Genomic DNA, 19,236 nt, shown 5'->3' with positions numbered 1-19,236 from the left:
GTCAGTGCCAGCTGTCGGAGTGGTCATTGCCAGCTGTCGGTCGGAGTGGTCACTGCCAGCTGTCAGTCAGAGTGGCCAGTGCCAGCTGTCAGTCGGAGTGGTCAGTGCCAGCTGTCGGTCGGAGTGGTCACTGCCAGCTGTCGGAGTGGTCACTGCCAGCTGTCGGTCGGAGTGGTCACTGCCAGCTGTTGGAGTGGTCACTGCCAGCTGTCGGTCGGAGTGGTCAGTGCCAGCTGTCGGAGTGGTCACTGCCAGCTGTTGGTCAGAGTGGTCACTGCCAGCTGTCAGTCGGAGTGGTCACTGCCAGCTGTCAGTCGGAGTGGTCAGTGCCAGCTGTCGGTCGGAGTGGTCACTGCCAGCTGTCGGTCGGAGTGGTCACTGCCAGCTGTTGGATGGTCACTGCCAGCTGTCGGTCGGAGTGGTCACTGCCAGCTGTCGGTCGGAGTGGTCACTGCCAGCTGTTGGATGGTCACTGCCAGCTGTCGGTCGGAGTGGTCACTGCCAGCTGTCGGAGTGGTCACTGCCAGCTGTCGGTCGGAGTGGTCACTGCCAGCTGTTGGATAGTCACTGCCAGCTGTCGGTCGGAGTGGTCACTGCCAGCTGTCGGTCGGAGTGGTCACTGCCAGCTGTTGGATGGTCACTGCCAGCTGTCGGTCGGAGTGGTCACTGCCAGCTGTTGGAGTGGTCACTGCCAGCTGTCGGTCGGAGTGGTCACTGCCAGCTGTTGGATGGTCACTGCCAGCTGTCGGTCGGAGTGGTCACTGCCAGCTGTCGGAGTGGTCACTGCCAGCTGTCGGTCGGAGTGGTCAGTGCCAGCTGTCGGAGTGGTCAGTGCCAGCTGTCGGAGTGGTCAGTGCCAGCTGTCGGTCGGAGTGGTCAGTGCCAGCTGTCGGAGTGGTCAGTGCCAGCTGTCGGTCGGAGTGGTCAGTGCCAGCTGTCGGAGTGGTCAGTGCCAGCTGTCGGAGTGGTCAGTGCCAGCTGTCGGTCGGAGTGGTCAGTGCCAGCTGTCGGTCGGAGTGGTCAGTGCCAGCTGTCGGTCGGAGTGGTCACTGCCAACATCTGTTTCCCCGCCAGCTCTGGGGTGAGGGGTGAGGGGGGTGGGGGTGGGGGTGGTTTTGCCTCTGGGTCTCTGACCTTGAAGGGAAACTGGACACAGTCTCCTAGTTACATCGATTGACGTGTCTGCAGCTTGGGGACGAAGGGGGCGGGGGCGGAATCTGGAGCCAAACCCCGCCCCCTCCCGCTGATAGGCTGCCCGCGGTGTCCATCAGGCCGGACACGCCCCCTGCTCCCCGGCCCTTTAAATGGTGCAGCAACAGCCAGAGAGCAACTGGAGCGCAACTGACTGACACCGGAGTGAGTAGCAGTGTTAACCCGGAGTGTGTGTGAGGCAAACACACCCTCAATCCCGGAGTGTCTCACCCTCAATCCCGGAGTCTGTCTGCAAAAAACACCCTCAATCCAGGAGTCTGTCTGCAAAAAACACCCTCAATCCAGGAGTCTGTCTGCAAAAAACACCCTCAATCCAGGAGTCTGTCTGCAAAAAACACCCTCAATCCAGGAGTCTGTCTGCAAAAAACACCCTCAATCCCGGAGTGTCTGCAAAACACCCTCAATCCCGGAGTGTCTGCAAAACACCCTCAATCCCGGAGTCTGTGTCTGCAAGAAACAACCTCAATTCCGGAGTCTATCTGCAAAACAACCTCAATTCCGGAGTCTCTGTCTGCAAAAAACACCCTCAATCCCGGAGTCTGCGAACTACAGCCGTTTCGGTAAGTGCCGGAGGAACATTTCAACTCCTCTTTCAGAGCCTCACCGCCCTGGGGGCTGGGGAGTGCCTGACACTCCCATCAGGTAGGGAAGAGGGTCTCTGGGAGGGAGCTGGGGTGGGTGAGGGAGTGGTGGGAGGGAGCTGGGGTGGGTGAGGGAGTGGTGGGAGGGAGCTGGGGTAGGTGAGGGAGTGGTGACAGGGAGCTGGGGTGGGTGAGGGTGATGGGAGGGAGCTGGGGTGGGTGAGGGTGATGGGAGGGAGCTGGGGTGGGTGAGGGTGATGGGAGGGAGCTGGGGTAGGTGAGGGAGTGGTGGGAGGGAGCTGGGGTGGGTAAGGGTGATGGGAGGGAGCTGCGGTAGGTGAGGGAGTAGTGACAGGGAGCTGGGGTGGGTGAGGGTGATGGGAGGGAGCTGGGGTAGGTGAGGGAGTGGTGGGAGGGAGCTGGGGTGGGTGAGGGTGATGGGAGGGAGCTGGGGTAGGTGAGAGAGTGGTGGGAGGGAGCTGGGGTGGGTGAGGGTGATGGGAGGGAGCTGGGGTGGGTGAGGGCGTGGTGACAGGGAGCTGGGGTGGGTGAGGGAGTGGTGACAGGGAGCTGGGGTAGGTGAGGGAGTGTTGGGAGGGAGCTGGGGTGGGTGAGGGAGTGGTGGGAGGGAGCTGGGGTAGGTGAGGGAGTGGTGGGAGGGAGCTGGGGTAGGTGAGGGAGTGGTGGGAGGGAGCTGGGGTAGGTGAGGGAGTGGTGGGAGGGAGCTGGGGTAGGTGAGGGAGTGGTGGGAGGGAGCTGGGGTAGGTGAGGGAGTGGTGACAGGGAGCTGGGGTAGGTGAGGGAGCTGGGGTGGGTGAGGGTGATGGGAGGGAGCTGGGGTGGGTGAGGGTGATGGGAGGGAGCTGGGGTGGGTGAGGGAGTGGTGGGAGGGAGCTGGGGTGGGTGAGGGAGTGGTGGGAGGGAGCTGGGGTAGGTGAGGGAGCTGGGGTGGGTGAGGGAGTGGTGGGAGCGAGCTGGGGTGGGTGAGGGAGTGGTGGGAGCGAGCTGGGGTGGGTGAGGGAGTGGTGGGAGGGAGCTGGGGTGGGTGAGGGAGTGGTGGGAGGGAGCTGGGGTGGGTGAGGGAGTGGTGGGAGGGAGCTGGGGTGGGTGAGAGAGTGGTGGGAGGGAGCTGGGGTGGGTGAGAGAGTGGTGGGAGGGAGCTGGGGTGGGTGAGGGAGTGGTGGGAGGGAGCTGGGGTGGGTGAGGGAGTGGTGGGAGGGAGCTGGGGTGGGTGAGGGAGTGGTGGGAGGGAGCTGGGGTAGGTGAGGGAGTGGTGGGAGGGAGCTGGGGTGGATGAGGGTGATGGGAAGGAGCTGGGGTGGATGAGGGTGATGGGGTGGGTGAGGGTGGTGGGAGGGAGCTGGGGTGGATGAGGGTGGTGGGAGGGAGCTGGGGTGGGTGAGGGAGCTGGGGTGGGTGAGGGTGGTGGGAGGGAGCTGGGGTGGGTGAGGGAGCTGGGGTGGGTGAGGGTGGTGGGAGGGAGCTGGGGTGGTGGGAGGGAGCTGGGGTGGTGGGAGGGAGCTGGGGTGGTGGGAGGGAGCTGGGGTGGTGGGAGGGAGCTGGGGTAGGTGAGGGAGCTAGGGTGGGTGAGGGTGGTGGGAGGGAGCTGGGGTAGGTGAGGGAGCTGGGGTGGGTGAGGGTGGTGGGAGGGAGCTGGGGTAGGTGAGGGAGCTGGGGTGGGTGAGGGTGGTGATGGGAGAGGTGAGGGAGCCGGGACAGTACAGGTGGTGGGAGGGTCATTGGGAATCTGGAGTTTGAGATGAGTGAGGTTCTGATGGGAGTGGAGGGGGAGGGTCTCTGGAGAGTGAGAGTGGAGGGGGAGGGTCTCTGGAGAGTGGGAGTGGTGGGAGAGGAGGGTCTCTGGAGAGTGAGAGTGGAGGGTGTGATTTCGGTGAGTGATGCTGAGACCCTGGGGGTAGGTTTTGATGGGCTGGTGTCAGTCTCCGTGTGGGGAACTGGCTGATGGTGGGTGAGTGCCTCCTTGCCCCGGTTGAGTGTTTGGTGTGGGCCTCGATGGGCCGCTCCGACTGGTGGGAGTGTCACTCTTTAAAACAAAACACTCTGCTTCCGTCTGCTGGTCGGTCTGAGCCCTGCCCACTGCTGCCACACCCTGACAGTCCTCCCCAAGCCTGGGCACACCTGAAGCTTCTGGAGCTGCTTTCTGGTGATGTCTGTTCCTTTAGCCCCCTCACTCACTCGCCCCCTCACTCACTCGCCCCCTCACTCACTCGCCCCCTCACTCACTCGCCCCCTCACTCACTCGCCCCCTCACTCACTCGCCCCCTCACTCACTCGCTCGCACTCTCACAAACACTGGGACGCACAGTGACACACCCAAAGCCCTCCAACTCTAACACAGCAAGCCTCTGTGTTCCTGTCCGCACAAACCCATTGTCACTCTTTGTTATATTTTGTTTCCTCCTGGCACGTCCCCCACAAGCACGTGCTCCGATGCCACCTTTCCTGACTCTGCTTCACCCTCCACCTGCCCTCGCACTTGATATCCAATCGCCAAGCCCCATCTCTTCACCCCCCGCCCCCTCTTCCCTTCTCCGTGCGTAGCGAGGCTTCGGGTTAGCACGTCATCTTTTGCCTCTTCCTCTGCACAAGAATCCTACAGCACAGGAGGAGGCCATTCGGCCCATTGTGCTGACTCTGAACGATCTATCCCATTAGTCTCCCCTCCCCTCTAGCCCTGCAAACGTCCCCCCTTCCAGTATTTATCCGATTTCCCCCCCTTTTGAAAGTTCCTATTGAATCTGCTTCCACCGCCCTTTCAAGCAGCGCCTTCCAGATCCCAACAACTCGCTGTGTAAATAAAAAACAAATTCTCCCCATCTCCCCCTCTGGTTCTTTTCCCCGATTCTCTTCAATCTGTGTCCCCCTCTGGTTACCGACCCTCCTGCCCAGTGGAAACAGTTTCTCCTTATTGACTCTGTCCGAAACCCCCCTTCCTGATTCCGAACGCCTCGATTCAATCTCCCCCCTTAACCTTCTCCGCTCTAAGGAGAACAATCCCAGCTTCTCCCGGTCTCTCCACACGAACTGAAGCCCCTCATCCCTGGTCCCATTCGGGGTCAATCTCCCTCCGCACCCTCGACATCCTTCCTAAAGTGCGGGGGCCCAGAATCGGACACCGTGCTCCCACTGGGGTCTTAACCAGTGAGACGGTTTGGTTAAAAAGATTGTTGCTTCTGTATCTTATTGGTAGTGACAGTCGCTTCTGTTCAGTAACCCTCGAGCGTTATTTCTAACTGGTTGTCTCCCTCTCTCTGTATTCGGCCACCAGCCTTCCCCAAGATGCAGACCCCAGGCCAGAAACGGGGCGGCCGCTCCAACACCGCCACCACCCCCCTGAGCCCCACCAAGATCAGCCGTCTCCAGGAGAAGGAGGACCTGCAGAACCTCAATGACCGGCTGGCCGTCTACATCGAGAAGGTCCGCTCGCTGGAGTGCGAGAATGCCGGCCTGCGCCTGCGCATCTCCGAGTCCGAGGAGGTCACCAGCCGCGAGGTGGTCAACATCAAGGCCATGTACGAGAACGAGCTGGCCGACGCTCGTAAAACCCTGGACAACGTGGCCAAGGAGAAGGCCCGGATGCAGCTGGACTTGGGCAAGTTGCGCGAGGACTTCAGTGAACTGAAGAACCGGTAGGCGTCCTCGTTTTCGTCTCCGTTTGGGCAGTGCACTTAAAGGCTGGGCCGCCCTGTCCTTCCTCTCCAATCCTTCCACCGCCTAATCTGAGTGATTTCTGGCACCTCGCGTACCCAACTCCACCCCCTTTTGCATCAACGTCCATCTCCTCCCTCCCTTTACCGCAGCCTCCCTTCGATAGGTGCTCCCTCCATCCCTGGTTTCAAAAGCCTCTTGAGGCTGCCTTTACCCCCGCTCCGCCCTTCCCAACAAGACTTCGATTACCTCAGTGTCCTGGCTCGCGCCGCGTCCCATTCGCACCCCCCTCCCACCCCTCTCCTCGCTGACCGACACCGGCCTGGTCCCACCTCCAATTTCAAACTCCGCCCCCCCCCCCTCCCTAACCCCTCGCAACCTCCTCCAGTCCGAGCACCTTCCAAAACGTTCCATCGCTCCTCCAATCCCGGCCTCTCGCGCGTTTCCCTTCCCTGCCCCTGAGGATTTCCATCACTCCGCTATTGGCAGCGGTTAGAGACCCGGGGGGGTGGGAGGGGGTTGGAGGTAGGGGATTGTGGGGGGGTTGCATGGTGAAGCATCCGTGAAGATTGTAGTGTTACCACATTACAATGAGGCCAGTTTGGAGCGCTGCATCTTAAAGGGCTAGTAGTTACTCAGTTTGGTCATTGGGTAATATTAACCCAAGTGTATTTTGGGCGCGGGGTTAAGTGGGGGGATGGGGTTAAGCAGGGGGATGGGGTTAAACGGGGTACTCTCTGGGCACGGGGTTAAGCGGGGTACACACTGGGCACGGGGTTAAGCGGGGGGGATGGGGTTAAGCGGGGGGGATGGGGTTAAGCGGGGTACATTCTGGGCACGGGGTTAAGCGGGGTACACACTGGGCACGGGGTTAAGCGGGGGGGATGGGGTTAAGCAGGGGGATGGGGTTAAACGGGGTACTCTCTGGGCACGGGGTTAAGCGGGGTACACACTGGGCACGGGGTTAAGCGGGGGGGATGGGGTTAAGCGGGGGGGATGGGGTTAAGCGGGGTACATTCTGGGCACGGGGTTAAGCGGGGGGATGGGGTTAAGCGGGGGGGGGTGGGGTTAAGCGGGGGGGGTGGGGTTAAGCGGGGGGGGAATGGGGTTAAGTGGGGGGGATGGGGTTAAGCGGGGGGGGGATGGGGTTAAGCGGGGGGGGGATGGGGTTAAGCGGGGGGGGATGGGGTTAAGTGGGGGGGATGGGGTTAAGCGGGGGGGGAATGGGGTTAAGCGGGGGGGGATGGGGTTAAGCGGGGGGGGGATGGGGTTAAGCGGGGGGGGGATGGGGTTAAGCGGGGGGGGGATGGGGTTAAGCGGGGGGGGATGGGGTTAAGCGGGGGGGGATGGGGTTAAGCGGGGGATGGGGTTAAGCGGGGCACGCTCTGGGCGCGGGTTTAAGCAGGGGGATGGGGTTAAGCGGGGTACACTCTGGGCACGGGGTTAAGCGGGGTACACTCTGGGCACGGGGTTAAGCGGGGGGGGTGGGGTTAAGTGGGGGGGATGGGGTTAAGCGGGGGGGATGGGGTTAAGCGGGGTACATTCTGGGCACGGGGTTAAGCGGGGTACACACTGGGCACGGGGTTAAGCGGGGGGGATGGGGTTAAGCAGGGGGATGGGGTTAAACGGGGTACTCTCTGGGCACGGGGTTAAGCGGGGTACACACTGGGCACGGGGTTAAGCGGGGGGGATGGGGTTAAGCGGGGGGGATGGGGTTAAGCGGGGTACATTCTGGGCACGGGGTTAAGCGGGGGGATGGGGTTAAGCGGGGGGGGGTGGGGTTAAGCGGGGGGGGTGGGGTTAAGCGGGGGGGGAATGGGGTTAAGTGGGGGGGATGGGGTTAAGCGGGGGGGGGATGGGGTTAAGCGGGGGGGGGATGGGGTTAAGCGGGGGGGGGATGGGGTTAAGCGGGGGGGGATGGGGTTAAGTGGGGGGGATGGGGTTAAGCGGGGGGGGAATGGGGTTAAGCGGGGGGGGATGGGGTTAAGCGGGGGGGGGATGGGGTTAAGCGGGGGGGGGATGGGGTTAAGCGGGGGGGGGATGGGGTTAAGCGGGGGGGGATGGGGTTAAGCGGGGGGGGATGGGGTTAAGCGGGGGATGGGGTTAAGCGGGGCACGCTCTGGGCGCGGGTTTAAGCAGGGGGATGGGGTTAAGCGGGGTACACTCTGGGCACGGGGTTAAGCGGGGTACACTCTGGGCACGGGGTTAAGCGGGGGGGGGATGGGGTTAAGCGGGGGGGGGATGGGGTTAAGCGGGGGGGGGATGGGGTTAAGCGGGGGGGGATGGGGTTAAGCGGGGGGGGATGGGGTTAAGCGGGGGGGGATGGGGTTAAGCGGGGGATGGGGTTAAGCGGGGCATGCTCTGGGCACGGGGTTAAGCGGGGGGATGGGGTTAAGCGGGGTACACTCTGGGCACGGGGTTAAGCGGGGGGATGGGGTTAAGCGGGGTACACTCTGGGCACGGGGTTAAGCGGGGGGATGGGGTTAAGCGGGGTACTCTCTGGGCACGGGGTTAAGCGGGGGGATGGGGTTAAGCGGGGTACACTCTGGGCACGGGGTTAAGCGGGGGGATGGGGTTAAGCGGGGTACACTCTGGGCACGGGGTTAAGTGGGGGGATGGGGTTAAGCGGGGTACTCTCTGGGCACGGGGTTAAGCGGGGGGATGGGGTTAAGCGGGGGGATGGGGCGCGCTCTGGGCAGAGGGTTAAGCGGGGGGATGGGGCACGCTCTGGGCACAGGGTTAAGCGGGGGGATGGGGCACGCTCTGGGCACAGGGTTAAGCGGGGGGATGGGGCACGCTCTGGGCACAGGGTTAAGCGGGGGGATGGGGCACGCTCTGGGCACAGGGTTAAGCGGGGGGATGGGGCACGCTCTGGGCACAGGGTTAAGCGGGGGGATGGGGCACGCTCTGGGCACAGGGTTAAGCGGGGGGATGGGGCGCACTCTGGGCACGAGGTTATTGTCCAGATAGTGACAGCTGTTTTTGTGCTGTGTTGGCAAGGCCTTCACCACTCGGGCTCCGAGGCAGCTCTTACCCCCGACACAACCCTGGGTGGAAGGGAAAGGGATTCCCGTGCCTGGAAATTGCCCCGCTCTGATCCCAAGCCTTTTGTTGGGGCGGAGGGGTGGGTGTGTGTGGCAGGGGGCAGGTCAGGGGTTCGCCGTGGGAACAGGCCAGTAGGCCGCACTCCCGAAAAGGCCCATGTCGAGCCTGTGGAGGGGGTGGGGTTGGCAGGGTTGGGGGGGAAGGGGGAGAGGGGGCTGGGGAAGCAGGGGGAGATGGCCGACCCGCTGGTGCTGCTGCGGCCCACTGAGCTAGGCCTTTAGCTGTGGTGTGAGGGGGGCTGGCTGAGAGCAGACGGGAATAGGCCCCGAACCCTGGTTCTCTGCTGGTGTCGGACTCTGGCCAGCGCCTGCTCAGACAGTGTCGAGATCGGGGAGTGCCCCACACACACACACACAGCAAGTAAATGGCCTGCAGCTCACTCCGAGAGAGAGAGAGAGAGAGAGAGAGAGAGAGAGAGAGAGCAGAGCTCTTACTGTGTGTAGAGTTCAGGGCCCTTGCTAAATCTACAAACTGTAAAATATTTATGAGGTCTAAGAGCCGGAGGTTGTGTAGCTGAGCGACCGGGAGGTGTCCCGGGGCCGATATCCATCCCCCATCCGACATCGCCCACGATCTCTGGGTCCTCGGCCACGTTGCTCTCTGTGGGATCTTGCTGTGCGCAACCTGGCCACCCCAGATCCCACTTTACAACAGGGACTGCGCTTCAGTTGGAAAAAGAAACCGAGCATTTCGTCGGGCGAGGAAACCACTTTTTTTTGTTTGTTTTGGGAGGTCCTGTGAGAGATGGGGGTCTCACACACCCAGCCAGGGCGCTGGGGAACACTCCCATTGCCCCCCTACCCCACACCCTCTCCCACACACCCCCCCCCCCCACACACACACACACACAGCTCCACACTGCTCTCTCTTAAAGCATTCACATCCTGCCTGCTTCCACAAACATGAAACTACCCCTCCCTATCTCTGTAACCTCCTCCAGCCCCTACACCCCTCCCTATCTCTGTAACCTCCTCCAGCCCCTACACCCCCTCCCTATCCCTGTCACCTCCTCCAGCCCCTAAACCCCTCCCTATCCCTGTCATCTCCTCCAGCCCCTACACCCCTCCCTATCTCTGTAACCTCCTCCAGCCTCTACACCCCCTCCCTATCCCTGTCACCTCCTCCAGCCCCTACACCCCTCCCTATCCCTGTCACCTCCTCCAGCCCCTACACCCCTCCCTATCCCTGTCACCTCCTCCAGCCCCTACACCCCTCCCTATCTCTGTAACCTCCTCCAGCCCCTACACCCCTCCCTATCTCTGTAACCTCCTCCAGCCCCTACACCCCTCCCTATCTCTGTAACCTCCTCCAGCCCCTACACCCCTCCCTATCTCTGTAACCTCCTCCAGCCCCTACACCCCTCCCTATCTCTGTAACCTCCTCCAGCCCCTACAACCGTCCCTATCTCTGTCACCTTCTCCAGGCCCTACACCCCTCCCTATCTCTGTAACCTCCTCCAGCCCCTACACCCCTCCCTATCTCTGAAACCCCCTCCAGCCCCTACAACCCTCCCTATCTCTGTCACCTCCTCCAGCCCCTACACCCCTCCCTATCTCTGTAACCTCCCCCAGCCCCTACACCCCTCCCTATCTCTGTCACCTCCTCCAGCCCCTACACCCCTCCCTATCTCTGTAACCTCCTCCAGCTCCTACACCCCTCCCTATCTCTGTAACCTCCTCCATCCCTACACCCCTCCCTATCTCTGTAACCTCCTCCATCCCTACACCTCTCCCTATCTCTGTAACCTCCTCCAGCCCCTACACCCCTCCCTATCTCTGTAACCTCCTCCAGCCCCTACAACCCTCCCTATCTCTGTAACCTCCTCCAGCCCCTACACCCCTCCCTATCTCTGTAACCTCCTCCAGCCCCTACACCCCTCCCTATCTCTGTAACCTCCTCCAGCCCCTACAACCCTCCGAGATCTCTGCGCTCCTCCAATTCCGGCCTCTTGACCATCCCCCGATTCCCCATCGCTCCACCATTGGCGGCCGTGCCTTCAGCTGCCTGGCGGGGGGAGACCCTGAGCTCTGGAATCCCCTCCCTAAACCCCTCCACCTCCCTCTCTCTCTCTCTCTCTCTCTCTCCCTCCTCAAAGCTGACCTCTTTGACCGAGCTTTTGCTCCCCTGGTCCCTAATCTCTCCGTGTGTGCCTCGGTGTTGAATTTTGTTTTTTTTTTCCCCAAAATTTCCCTGTGAGTTGCGTCTCTGCGTAATTTCCCACGCCGAAGGCGCTATATAAACGCAGCTGGTTGTTTACTGTACGGGGCCGGGAGCCGACTGGCCTGGCCCGAACAGCCCTCGAGGAGGAAGCGCTCCCTCCGATTTGTCCCAATCCGCACACGTCCATCACCCTCTAACCGGAGTTGTCCAGCGATATCTGTCGGGCGCGCGGGGTACGGTTTAACACCTTGAGACCTGTCTCGGGGACTGTGGGCCGATTCCTTCCGAGTGCGGGGACGCTTGAAGAACCTGTTGAATATTAATTCAATGGCGTGACTTTGTGGGATGGGCGTGGGCTAAGAAGTATTAATGTCACAAGTTTATAAGCATAAATCATCCTCGCAGATTTGTTGAATTAAGTATGGGGGGAACCTAGTTATGGGAAAGATTTCCTCGCAGCATCTATGCTGACATGAGCTGATGAGGTGGGGGGTGGTATTAACCCTTTGGTGTTGTGTCTCGCTGTGACTGGTACGAGGTTTATAATACCACAGCCTTGGCGGGTTAATAAATATTCTCTGCTCTGTTATTTCATTGGAAACTCTCAATGCGACGGAAATTGGCGCTTGCCCTCTGGTGTCATGGCGCACGCCTTCCCTGGGGCGCTGACCCTCCGGCAGAGCGGCACCCCCTCGGCGCTGAGCGTGTTCGTCCGGGTGGCGCGTCTTTTTTGCGGGGGTGGGGTGGGGTGGGGGAGTGAGCCCCCGCGATCCTCGAGGGTTGCGGAAGCGTCAACCGGCTGGAGGGTCTGTTTGAGTGCACGGTGTTTAAAACCGGGTCAGTCCTGGGAAGTGGGGGGGGGAAGGGTGGGGGTTCAAATTCACAGGCAGCCGAAAACCGCTTGCGTCGCCGCGAAAAGTTGTGGAACTTTATTGACTCCCGAGCACCCCGTGACAGGCCGAACTGGCTTCTCCCAGCGGCTGAAGAATTCACTCAGCGACACCCGGTGTCTACGGTATAAATCTCACCCCAGCTGCCTCGCAAAGTCTGACTGGCTGATTCGCAAACGATTCGGGGAAGTTGCAATTTTCCTCTTCTCTTTTCTTTTCCTTAACCCATCCTGTGCCTCCACCACCACCCCCTCCAACCACCAAACCTCCCAGCGCTGGCATCTCTCGTCCGCACATTGCTTTGGCCCCTAGAGTCCCTCTTTCCGACAGGAATCCCAGATCCCGGAACTGACACCCGGGGGTGGAGCTTTCCGTGTGTGTGTGATTCTACCTCGTGTCCGTTTCTCCTCCGAGTTTGACCCCTCAAACGGTCACTTGGAGTATCGTGTGTGTGCAGTTTTAGTCTCCTGACCTAAGAAAGGATCTACTTGCCTTAGAGGGAGAGCAGCGAAGGTTCACCAGCCTGATTCCTGGGACCCTTGCTCCTGTACTCGAGTCCTCTCGCAATGAAGGCCAACATACCATTTGCCTTCTTAACTGCTTGCTGTACCTGTACGCTTGCTTTCAGTGACTGGTGTACAAGGACTGAGAACTGAGAAACAGTGAGTGTGAAAGAGAGGACAGTGGAACAGTTAAGAAGATCAGAGACTACAAGAGGGAGAGTGGGGTGGGAGAGAGAAACAGAGAGGAAGGCAGACGGAGAGAGACAGACAAACAGGGACAGGGAGGGAACAAGAGGAGAGATTGGGTCAACTAGGCCCTGTATTCACTGGAGTTTGGAAGAATGAGAGAGGATCTCACTGAGACGTATAAAACTCTGACAGGGATGGACAGACTGGATTCAGGATGATATTTCCTCTGGGGCGGGGGAATGGTCTGGAACAAGGGGTCACAGTCTCAGGATACGGGGTGGACCATTTAGGGTTGAGATGAGGAGAAACTTCTCCACTCAGAGGGTGGTGAACCTGTGGAATTCTCTACCACAGAGGCTGTGGAGGCCAAGCCACTAAATATATTTAAGAAGGAAATAGATTTCTAGTCTCTGAAGGCGCCGGGGGGTATGGGGAGAGAGAGCGGGGGGTATGGGGAGAGAGAGAGCGGGAGTTCAGTGCTGAGATAGAGGATCAGCTGTGATAAATTGAATGGTGGAGCAGGCTCGAGGGGCTGAATGGCCTCCTCCTCCTCCTATGTTCTATGTTTCCAAGTCAATGTAAACTCTCTGGGCGTCAGATTAGCACCGGGCACCAAGCTGGCTGCTAACCCTGGGGTTTGACAGAGGGTACTCGTCGGGTGGTCCTCCTGGGAACGTATTCTACCTTCCAGCAGAGCCAGACTGTAATGAGCTGTTTTCTTCAGGAGGTTAGGAGTGGGGCTGCTGTTCGGGGGAAACGTGTCACATCAATCGCACAGTCTGAATGCCTGGTAGTATTTTCCATCTCTCGCTGAGTGCAGCCCATACCTGCCAAGAAAAGGCCAAAATCAACACTGACGTCAACTGGCCCACAGCCCAGCAGACAGGCCTGCTCCGTGGGCCCTTCTCTTGAAACTCGCCCTCATGTCTCGGGTGGGGGTTGGTGGGGGGGGAGCTAGCCTGCTATTCCCCCCCCCACACCAAGTAGGGATCACCCTGTCAGCGCTGTGAGGCTTCACTGTGACTCGATACGAACAGATACACCCCTGCATTCAGCGCAATGCAATCTGGCCAGGAACATTTTTTCTTTTATATATGTTAGTTCAAAGGATGTGGGCTTCACTGGCCGGGCCCAGCATTTATTACCCGTCCCTAATTGCCCCTTTTGAGAAGGTGGGGGTGAGCTGCCTTCTTGAGCCGCTGCAGTCCCCTGTGGTGTAGGTACACCCACCGTGCTGTTAGGGAGGGAGTTCCAGGATTTGGACCCAACGACAGTGACCGATATATTTCCCAAGTCAGGATGGTGAGTGGCTCGGAGGGGGAACTTCCAGGTGGTGGGTGTTCCCCATGTGTCTGCTGCCCTTGTCCTTCTAGATGGTAGCGGTCGTGGGTTTGGAAGGTGCTGTCTAAGGAGTCTTGGTGAGTTGCTGCAGTGCATCTTGTAGATGGTACACACACTGCTGCTACTGTGCGTCGGTGGTGGAGGGAGTGAATGTTTGTGGATGGGGTGCCGTTCAAGCGGGGCTGCTTTGTCCTGGACGGTGTCGAGCTTCTTGAGTGTTGTGGGAGCCGCGCTCCTCCAGGCAAGTGGGGAGTATTCCATCCCACTCCTGATTTGTGCCTTGTAGATGGTAGGACAGGGCATGAGGGTTGCGTTGGTATCAGAATTTCTGTCCGTACCTGTGTGCTGGGTTTGGCTGTTGGGAGTTGAGGGCCGTGGGGAGCTGGTACAAAGGAGGAGTTGAGGCCTGGGGCAGATAGGCCATGGTCTTATGGAATGGCAGGGCAGGCTCGAGGGGCTGAAGGGCCTCCTCCTGCTCCTATTTCCTGCATTGTTGTGCTGCTAGTTTGGATGGACTCCGGTCTCTGGGCGGTTCGAGGCCCGGGTTGGAAGGGTGTTTAGCTGCCATTTTGAAAGTTGGCCTGGGCTTGAGTGAGGGGGCGGCTGGGATTTGGGATTTGGTTTCGATCGGGTTGGAGCTGGCGATGAGCCAAAGGATATTCAACGTGAAGGCGTCCATTGCACACCAGACCGGAACAGTAAGATCCCAGTGTTTTTTTTTAACAAATGGTTCCCCCTCCACGGTTAGTGTGTGTGTGTTGGGGTTGGTTGGGGAGCGGTGGTGGGCGGGGAGAGATTAAAGGATGGATTTGCACGGGGCGTTTCTCTGTGACTGGCGATTGGGGGAATCAGCAACGAACCCCAGCCTCTCTCTCTCTCGTTCTCTCTCTGGGGGTGGGAAACCCAGACCCAGACGAGGGTGATTGGTCGCTCGCAGGGCTGGAGGGTCGGGGGCTGAGCTGGGGGTCGCCACGCCCACCCGCCATTTCCCCCCACCCCCCACCCTGCCCCACTTTTTTCCCTTTTCCTCCCCGCCCTGTCCAATCACTCGCCTCCTCCCAACTCTGCGGTGGGTGGAGGGGGTTGGGGAGGGGGTGTGGATGCCTCCCCCAGTTGGCTGAATCCCGAGGGGCTCGGTGAGCCGGGGAACGTGTCTTCCATCCCCATCCCGCTCCAGCCTCCTGCTCTCAGATAGTGTTAGAGACCCTCCCCCCCCCAACCCTCCACCCCCTTCAACCTCCCGAAACTGCCCCGTGTATATCCAGTGGGTCACTGCGTTCAATGGATCGGGACGATCCCAGTTTAAACCTACTGCTCTGCACTGAGTTCAGGGACAAGTCAGGATTTGCACTCAGGACCTTCTAGTGTTGGGGGTGTCAGCCAGTGCCTGTTGGAGCTGGATCCAGTGCGTGTTGGTATGGGGCAGTGGTACCAGCCAGTGCCTGTTGGAGCTGGATCCAGTGAGGGTTGGCATGGGGCAGTGGTGCCAGCCAGTGCCTGTTGTAGCTGGATCCAGCGAGGGTTGGTATGGGGCAGTGGTACCAGCCAGTGCCTGTTGCAGCTGGATCCAGTGAGGGTTGGCATGGGGCAGTGGTACCAGCCAGTGCCTGTTGGAGCTGGATCCAGTGAGGATTGATATGGGGCAGGGGTACCAGCCAGTGCCTGTTGGAGCTGGATCCAGTGAGGGTTGGCATGGGGCAGTGGTACCAGCCAGTGCCTGTTGCAGCTGGATCCAGTGAGGGTTGGCATGGGGCAGGGGTACCAGCCAGTGCCTGTTGCAGCTGGATCCAGTGAGGGTTGCGGGAACGGGGAGGAACAATCTAAAAGATGAATTTGACCAAAAAAGGTCCCCTGAGAAGTTGCATTCTCGAATGAAGCTAGTCACATTTGTTTAAACACTGGTTATCTCGGCACGCTGAAACCTCGTGAATCTCAGCTCGGGGAACATGTCATCGCTGCTGTTTTGTTTAGAAGCTCAGGCCAGCACAAGATTCCTTCCCCAAACAGCAGATCCCATCTCCTTTCCCATTGCACTGGCTGTTATCTCTCTCTATCAAATCAGTCCTGCAATCTGGACTTGGGCGGGACTGTCAACAAAACCACAACTCTCTCCGACCTGGAGCAGGTTTTATAATCCGGCGTTTGTGGGGTTGGGGAATGGGGGGACCTTCTGGAACTGGAACTGGAAAGTGTGGGGGTTACGGGGGGGGGATTATCAGACACGGGTGTGGGAGCAGGTGTGGTAATATTACTGAACATTTCTTAATTTATTCACGGGATGTGGGCTTCACTGGCCAAGCCCAGCATTTATTGCCCATCCCTAATTGCCCCCTTGAGAAGGTGGTGGGTGAGCTGCCTTCTTGAGCCGCTGCAGTCCCTGTGGTGTAGGTACACCCACCGTGCTGGTAGGGAGGGAGTTCCAGGATTTGGACCCAGCGACAGTGAAGGAACGGCCGATATATTTCCAAGTCAGGATGGTGAGTGGCTCGGAGGGGAACTTCCAGGCGGTGGTGTTCCCCATGTGTCTGCTGCCCTTGTCCTTCTAGATGGTAGTGGTCGTGGGTTTGGAAGGTGCTGTCTAAGGAGCCTTGGTGAGTTGCTGCAGTGCATCTTGTAGATGGTACACACACTGCTGCTACTGTGCGTCGGTGGTGGAGGGAGTGAATGTTTGTGGATGGGGTGCCGATCAAGCGGGGCTGCTTTGTCCTGGACGGTGTCGAGCTTCTTGAGTGTTGTGGGAGCTGCACTCATCCAGGCAAGTGGGGAGTATTCCATCCCACTCCTGACTTGTGCCTTGTAGATGGTGAACAGGCTTTGGGGAGTCAGGAGGTGAGTTACTCTCCGCAGGATTCCCAGCCTCTGACCTGCTCTTGTAGCCACAGTATTTATATGGCCGGTCCAGTTCCAGAGGTCTGAGTTCAGAGCCCACCAGCACAGGGAAATTTAAATCTAGAATAAAATGTTAGTCTCGGTAATAGCGATAATGAAACTACTGAGTTGTCATAAAACCCCATCTGGGTCACTAATGCCCCTTTAGGGAGGGAAATCTGCCCTCCTTACCCGGTCTGGCCTACATGTGACTCCAGACCCACAGCCGTGTGGTTGACTTTCACGTAGCCCAGCATGCCATTCGGCTGTAGAAGGTGGGCAAGAAATGTTGGCCTGACCAACAATGCCCACAAATCATGAATGAATATAATATACAAGAAACTGGCACGAATCCAAAGCTGGGTGAAAGCTGGTACTGGTGGCAGTACCTGGGGGTGAGTGTCCCTGTGTGGAGAGGTTGGCCGAATTGTGGCTCAGCTTCCTGTTCACTCCCACTGTACACAATCCCAATCCCAAACCCCTTCCCATTCACTCCCACTGGCCACAATCCCAATGGACCCAAACCCCTTCCCGTTCACTCCCATTGTACACAATCCCAATGGACCCAAACCCTTTCCCGTTCACTCCCACTGTACACAATCCCAATCCCAAACCCCTTCCCATTCACTCCCACTGGCCACAATCCCAATGGACCCAAACCCCTTCCTGTTCACTCCCACTTTACACAATCCCAATGGACCCAAACCCTTTCCCGTTCACTCCCACTGTAAACAATCCCAATGGACCCAAACCCTTTCCCGTTCACTCCCACTGTACACAATCCCACTGGACCCAAACCCCTTCCCGTTCACTCCCACTGTACACAATCCCAATGGACCCAAACCCCTTCCTGTTCACTCCCACTTTACACAATCCCAATGGACCCAAACCCCTTCCCATTCACTCCCACTGTCCACAATCCCAATGGACCCAAACCCCTTCCTGTTCACTCCCACTGTCCACAATCCCAATGGACCCAAACCCCTTCCCATTCACTCCCATCATATACAATCGCAGTTTCTTGATTACTATATGACAAAAGCTCGAAGGTCAGAGCCCATTGGGATTGTGTCCAGTGGGAGTGAACGGGAAGGGGTTTGGGTCCATTGGGATTGTGCACAGTGGGAGTGAATGGGAAAGGGTTTGGGTCCATTGGGATTGTGTACAGTGGGAGTGAATGGGAAGGGGTTTGAGTCCATTGGGATTGTGTACAGTGGGAGTGAACGGGAAAGGGTTTGGGTCCATTGGGATTGTGTACAGTGGGAGTGAATGGGAAGGGGTTTGGGTCCATTGGGATTGTGTACAGTGGGAGTGAACGGGAAGGGGTTTGAGTCCATTGGGATTGTGTACAGTGGGAGTGAATGGGAAGGGGTTTGAGTCCATTGGGATTTTCTATCCAAGCCTGGAGTTTGCTGAATCGTGTGGTCTTTGTCTCACGTCCAATACCCCTCTCTTCCCACTGTGGACTCGGAACTATTTCACCCCGGCTCCATCTCCAGCTGAGATTGGTTAATGTGGGCTTTTACCCCTGGGACTTTGCGTGTATGGTGTGGTTATCTAGTCAGCACTGGCTCACCAGGTCCCTCCAGTCTATCTGAGTGTCAGCATATTGTAGGTTGATCATATGCTGGGCCTGATAGCTCCAGGAGAGCTGTATTTATCCCCCCCTTATGAAGCAGATGCTGGCTTTGGAGTGATCTTTAATAGATTGTGGTTTAAAAATAAACTGGCAGGAGGTATCCACAGCCAAGGAGCTCTGTCAGTGTAAGGGCCTTGCACTGAATCTGTGGGTTATGGCTTCAGAACGTGCCAATGATGTTGGGAAAACATTTCCAAAACATGCTCCACAGAGCCACCCAACAGCAAGAGCCTGCAACTACACTGTGACGGTTGACATAGCAGCACAGAATGGGAATAATTCACCCAGCAGCTTGCCCCCGCTTGATCAGCACCCCATCCACAAACATTCACTCCCTCCACCACCGACGCACAGTAGCAGCAGTGTGTGTACCATCTACAAGATGCACTGCAGCAACTCACCAAGGCTCCTTCGACAGCACCTTCCAAACCCACGACCGCTACCATCTAGAAGGACAAGGGCAGTAGACGCATGGGGAACACCCACCACCTGGAAGTTCCCCTCCGAGTCACTCACCATTCCGACTTGGAAATATATCGGCCGTTCCTTCACTGTCGCTGGGTCCAAATCCTGGAACTCCCTCCCTAACAGCACGGTGGGTGTACCTACACCACAGGGACTGCAGCGGCTCAAGAAGGCAGCTCACCCACCACCTTCTCAAGCGGCCATTAGGGATGGGCAATAAATGCTGGGCCCAGCCCAGCGACGCCCACATTCCATGAATGAATGAAAAATATCTTTTTGACATGATGAAACATGTGTGGGTGGGGAGAGAAGGCAGCGGTTAAAGAATATAGTGGCAGGTTATGCACAGGATATGAAAGATTTGCAGATTGGTGTCCTTCATCTGATGCTCCCGGGCCTTGGAATTTCTCAAAGATGGGGCAAAAAATCCCATCCCTCCTCTCCCCCTGCCCTGAGCTACTCAGCACCCGTCGTGGCTGAGGACCAGTGTACGGTCAATGCCACTGGTGATGGCTGGGGCACTGGGCTTGGCATTGTGGGGTCAACCCCTGATTGTATCTCCCCTTTTGGGCTGGGCAGGGGTGGTGGGGAGGGAAGGGGGAGAAGCTCTCTGT

General features: G+C 58.7%; 1 protein-coding gene and 1 long non-coding RNA gene across 2 annotated transcripts; both read left to right on the top strand.

Annotated features, from left to right (window-relative positions):
• Positions 1 to 1,374: 1,374 nt before the first annotated feature.
• On the top strand, positions 1,375 to 1,607 carry LOC144674824 (uncharacterized). The gene is made up of 2 exons (XR_013574637.1): positions 1,375 to 1,413; positions 1,562 to 1,607. It is a non-coding gene; the product is annotated as an uncharacterized LOC144674824 (long non-coding RNA).
• Positions 1,608 to 1,701: 94 nt separating this feature from the next.
• On the top strand, positions 1,702 to 5,447 carry LOC144674823 (prelamin-A/C-like). The gene is made up of 2 exons (XM_078536021.1): positions 1,702 to 1,772; positions 5,083 to 5,447. Exon 2 carries the CDS (start codon positions 5,094 to 5,096, stop codon positions 5,445 to 5,447), a length of 354 nt encoding a protein of 117 aa, XP_078392147.1. The 5' UTR covers positions 1,702 to 1,772; positions 5,083 to 5,093.
• The last annotated feature ends 13,789 nt before the right edge of the window (positions 5,448 to 19,236 follow it).

Source organism: Cetorhinus maximus, unplaced genomic scaffold, assembly GCF_964194155.1.
Source record: "Cetorhinus maximus unplaced genomic scaffold, sCetMax3.hap1.1 HAP1_SCAFFOLD_828, whole genome shotgun sequence".
NCBI classification, from domain to species: Eukaryota; Metazoa; Chordata; class Chondrichthyes; order Lamniformes; family Cetorhinidae; genus Cetorhinus; species Cetorhinus maximus.
The sequence above is the reverse complement of the archived record's forward strand: the minus strand, read 5'-3'. Positions and strand labels throughout refer to the sequence as shown.

What these genes read in the sequence shown, in the direction of transcription:
- LOC144674823 (XM_078536021.1), top strand. Translation starts at nt 5,094, where the DNA reads ATGCAGACCCCAGGCCAGAAACGGGGCGGCCGCTCCAACACCGCCACC.